Raw genomic sequence first — 5,421 nt, 5'->3', positions numbered from 1 at the left:
AAACCTCTAGATAATGCTACATTCTTTAAGAAGATGAATTCAGTTTGTAAGCCTTCTTTGTGGGTACAAAGTTGTATAGCACGATTAACGTTGGTGAAGTGGGAGATATTTTTTTATGAGACGTGCTGACTAAATCTTATGTGTGGGACATGTCGATAGCACGGGTTTTCCTGTATATACTGGTGATCACTTTATTGTTTTCTCTTTCCGTTAACTGGCCCGGCGTGGCCAAGTGGTTATGGCGCTCCACTCACAATCTGAGGGTCGCGGGTTCGAATCCCCGTCCCACCAAAAATGGTCGCCCTGTCAGCCGTGGGAGCGTTGGAAAAAGCGTAGCCCAAGAGTTGGCGGTGTGTGGTGATGACTAGCTGCCTTTCCTCTAGTCTTACACTGCTAAATTAGGGACGGCTAGCGCAGATAGCCCTCGTGTAGCTTTGCGCGAAATTCAAAACAAACAAACACGTCGTAACCAGTTTGGTAAAAATAAATATATATGTTTGCAAATAATAATATAGAAAGATTTGGTGCTTGTTGATAAGCAAGATTTTTGTTAGCCAACTTTAAAATTTAATTGATTGTCAATAAACTGTTAATTCAATTCAGAAAAAAAGTTCATAACGATTTTTTTTTAAATGATTTACCTCATCATATACTAGTACCGCCAATGTTGACTGACTGAAATTGATCCATAAAAATAAAGCATGACAAGGATTGTAAGTCATTAGCAAAACAGGCAGGACACAGTTCGATGTTTTATTAGATCTTTTTGAAACTCCTGTTTGTGTGTGTGTGTGTTTTTCTTATAGCAAAGCCACATTGGGCTATCTTCTGTATCCACCGAGTGGAATCGAACCCCTGATTTTAGTAGTGTAAACCCGAAGACTTACCGCTGTCTCAATGGAGGACTTGAAACTCTTACTGGATGATGTTTACAAGTCGTGTGATTATATCTTGTATAGTCCCCCGATAGGTCAGCAGTAAGTTTACAGACTTACAACGCTAAAATCTGATGTTCGATTCCCCACGGTGGACAAAGCGCAGATAGCCCCTTCTATGGCTTTACGCTCAAGCTAACAAAATCTTGTACAAGAAACCTCTCACCACAATTAATGTACAAACTAATGTATGCTATGTCTTTATCCCTATCTGAAGAGCTTAAGGTACTTAGATATTTCTACTTGGCCTAATAATAACTTGAGGTTTCTGAAGTGTTCATAACTATATATATATAAGACATTAAGCAACTTAACCCTGTGTGTTTACCTTCGCTTATGTTTTATAGTGGAAATGCTGTATCATTCTAAATCACTGGCACACACACTTAAAAACACTGGCGGATTTAGGGAAGACGACAACATGCTGGAGCTAGTGAACACTCCACTGGACCACTTCCACAATATCTATATCGCCGCAGCCACTTTGGCTGGAGCCTGCTTGATCGTGGCGTTCGTGGTCACCGTATGTCACTGTCGTGTCCATAAGACCTACAAAAGGCTGTTCACTGGTAGTTTCCATGGAGACACGCCCTCTGACGCCAAGAATCTGAGACGGTATGTTTGCATGTGTTTCAATTGTAGAAAAATAGCCTGAGCCTCAAGCTTCTTTTTAAAGAATTATACCATTCTTGCTTTCACGAGATAAAGAGTACACGTGTGTTTATTTCACTGGTTCCAGTCTGACTGAGCAGTTTTTCATAAAGATTTCGTTAAAAAAATTTAAGAAACTGGCTTCGAAAATATTTCAATCGTTTTATTGGTTTAAGTTTGTAAATGTTTCTGAAATAAATATTCGTGTGATTTAAAAGTGAAGTACACAATATATAAACGTCAAACCTGTGAAACAGGCTAAACAACAGTATACTTGAAACCTGTGAAAAAGGCCTAAATAACACACTTCTGGAAGCTACTCACCAATCATACAAACAAAACTCTCATATGCGTGGACAACTAATGTTCTTAGAAAATATTTTAACATTTTCGTGGATCATAAAATGTGTATAATACAAAGTTAACTTTTGAACATTATTTAGTGTGTTATGAAGCTAAGGCTTTTGTAAGCTTCTTGTTTTAGTGGCACAGCGGCATGTCTGCGGACTTACAACTCTAGAAACCTGGTTTCGATACCCGTGGTAGGCAGAGCACAGATAGCCCTTTGTGTAGTTTTGTGCTTAAATAAACTTAACAAAACAAATTGGTTTTACCACTCTTCCATTATGTCATTATTCAATCATAAATAAATACAAATTTACTCAAAGTCACAACCTTGTATGATTTTGACCCGCCTGTATAGTGGTTAGGGGGCGCTCGACTCGCAGGTTTGAATCCCTGTCATACCGAACATACTCGTCCTTTCAGTCGTGAGATCGATATAATGTGACGATCAATCCCACTATTCACTGTTAAAAGAGTAGCCCAAGAGCTGGGGGTGGGTGGTGTTGACTAGTTGCCTTTCCTATAGTCTATCACTGCTAAATTAGGGACGGGTAACGCTGATAGCCCGCATGTAGCTTTGCGCAAAGTTACAAACAATCCAAACCAATTTTGGCCCTCTATCGGCTATTTTCAAATTCTCATTTGCAGTTCCACATATTCCTTTTTAAGTTTGTAACTTCCGGGATATTTCACTACACACCACCCACCAGTGGCACAGCGGTATGTCTGCGGACTTACAACGCTAGAATACGGGTTTGGATACCCGTTGTGGGCAGAGCACAGATAGCCCAATGTGTAGCTTTGTGCTTAACTACAAACAAACACTACACACCTCGTTTCTATATTCCTTTTTCAATTAACTTCAGTGGTAAACTTTGACAGAGACAATGAATTGAACTAAACTGTTATTTTCTGAACCGTGTACACTTATCATTGGAATACGTTTGCTTTGTTGTCACCTCCATTAATCTGTGACAGGGCAAAAACAACCTCGCCCGCTCTAAATCTGATCAGTCACTTTTAATTTCGGTTTACAAGCTTAGCCGTTTTTACTCCTGAACATTCAGTTCCTCACACAAATATCCCCTGAGACTGAACTTTACCTGCTTCATTTATATCTTAGTTCATGAGCTCTTGTGCTGAGTAACGAAACTTTAGAACGACTTGTGACAGTTGTTGTTGTTGTATTTAAGCACAAAGTTATACAATGGGCTTTCTGTGCTCTGCCCACCACGGGTATCCAAACCCGGTTTTTTCTAGCGTTGTAAGTTCGTAGACATGCCTCTGTGCCACTGACAGACAAGAAATAAATCGCAGTCTATTTGGATTTTTTGACCACGTACGTCAGGCTTAACTAGTTGTCTTGTTTTGTTAATTTAGGTGTCTTCATACTCAATAAGCTCTGGATTTTATCTGACATGATTAAAACGAAATATTTTAAGCTTTTTTTTTTTATCTCCGTTATAGAAAATATTAAACTTTAATTCCCGCGACTGACTTATAGAACAAACTTTAATTAACATAACGTAAGAACAACAATGGATCATTTTATCCTTCCAGGCTGTCCTTTCACTCACACTATTGAGAAAATAAAAATCTAAACTCATCCCTTTAATTTTCAGAAAACCGTCGATTCTCCTCTTAAACTTCTAAAGTGTCGGCCTCCACCACTATTGATGACAACTTATTTCATAAGTCAATCACCCTGTTTTGAAAAGAAAAAAAAAAGAGTCCTAACTAACGCCTTCCAAATTTAAAACTTGTGTCTTCAGGGGTATTTATCCTATTAATCCCCGGATAATATTGTAAACTTCAATAAGATCCCCTCTTACCTTTCTTTTCTCAAAAATAAACAAGTTAAGATAACCTAAAATATCCTTATAAAAATTATATTCCTGGGATCATCTTAGCATCCTTCCTTTGCATGTTGTTGTTTTTGTTTATCAGTAAAAGTTTCCAAAATCTAAAAAGAGAAACTGTCAATTTTAGCGAAATAGATTAAAAACTTTAAACCAATTTAATATTATTTATTATTGTTGTTGTTTTAAATGTACCAGCTAAGATAATAAAGGTTGGAACTCAGAAATAAATCTTTAATTTAGTAATGTTTTTAGTAAATTTCACTGAAGGGAAGAAACGTTTTTTTTTTTCTTATTAAAATCAATGTTAACTTAATACGTTATTTGAGATAAAAAATACTCGACTAATTCCTCCACTTTACCTAGTGAAGATCCAGACAGATTTGTACTGAGTCTGCGTGGGAGCGTTTCTAGCTTTCACCCTTTTCCTGATGGCGTCTACGAGGACACAACCATTGACCTTTCAGAAAATCTCGATCGGCCACTCATTGACTCATAGAAATTTCATTGGACCTTTCTTTCCGTCTCATTTTTCGTCCGTGATCCTGTGATTACGTCACCTCCAGCGTCACCAATAACGATGTTTTATTGTACAACCTAGATAACGAATATACATATTTTACAAGTCTGTTCTTTAATTATCTTCATCAAAAACACTAATCGAGTTTATTTTCAATCCAATGATAAAAATGAATTAGGCCATACTTTTTACTTCTTTCCTGCGGAACATAACTTTTAATTTGTTATTTCGTTACTGGGGCGTTGACCAGTCAGAGCTCATCAGAACCATAAGGCTTTGCACGTTTGTTATTCCTGTAAATGAATTATTGAAGTAATCGTCATTCTTTTTTCTTTTTTTTTACTCCAGCACTGGAGTAAACAGTCCAAGAAACGTATGCAGAAATTGTAGTTTGTGCTTGGATGTAATGTCACTATCATGGTTAACAACCAATTTGTAATCAAACAAAACGGGAGCATATAACGATTTGAATATTGATTAAAAAACACTTAAAATATAATTAGATTTTTTCTGTCATGAGCCTTCAATGGAGATTGAAATTAATGAAATTCATTAGGTTCTGTACTGTCAAAAATATATTTGGTACAATTTATTTATATTTTTGTATATAAAAGAAGAAATTCGAACAGTATTCGACTTAATTGGGTTAATTCAACGTTAAATTGTTAAATATGTCTTTCATTCTACTGACCTAGAACTTCTAATCAATGAACTAAGTAAGATAAGAAGACTGACATTCATTTATTTAAATATCACGACCGAAAAAAAATCATTTACAGTAAAAGTATCCAACTGATGAATCTCCACACTACAACTATTAGACGTTTACAGTAAAAGTATCCAACTGATGAATCTCCACACTACAACTATTAGACGTTTACAGTAAAAGTATTCAATTGATGGATCTTCATACTACAACTATTAGACGTTTACAGTAAAAGTATCCAACTGATGAATCTCCACACTACAACTATTAGACGTTTACAGTAAAAGTATCCAACTGATGAATCTCCACACTACAACTATTAGACATTTACAGTAAAAGTATCTAATTGATGAATCTCCACACTACAACTATTAGACATTTACAGTAAAAGTATCCAACTGATGA

General features: G+C 36.3%; 1 protein-coding gene across 1 annotated transcript in view; it reads left to right on the top strand.

Moving 5' to 3' along the window:
• Nucleotides 1-5,406, top strand: part of LOC111089686 (fibropellin-1-like) — a gene marked incomplete at its 5' end in the record, with an annotated part of 20,187 nt that extends 14,781 nt beyond the window's left edge. Inside the window, 2 exons of the mRNA XM_022402619.1 lie at nt 1,283-1,550; nt 4,157-5,406. Of these exons, the coding sequence (XP_022258327.1) occupies nt 1,283-1,550; nt 4,157-4,289 (401 nt within the window). The remainder of the gene's footprint in view (nt 1-1,282; nt 1,551-4,156) is intronic.
• Nucleotides 5,407-5,421: the final 15 nt, after the last annotated feature.

This window comes from Limulus polyphemus, unplaced genomic scaffold, assembly GCF_000517525.1.
Source record: "Limulus polyphemus unplaced genomic scaffold, Limulus_polyphemus-2.1.2 Scaffold7031, whole genome shotgun sequence".
NCBI classification, from domain to species: Eukaryota; Metazoa; Arthropoda; class Merostomata; order Xiphosura; family Limulidae; genus Limulus; species Limulus polyphemus.
This window is presented reverse-complemented; position numbering and strand designations above follow the sequence as displayed.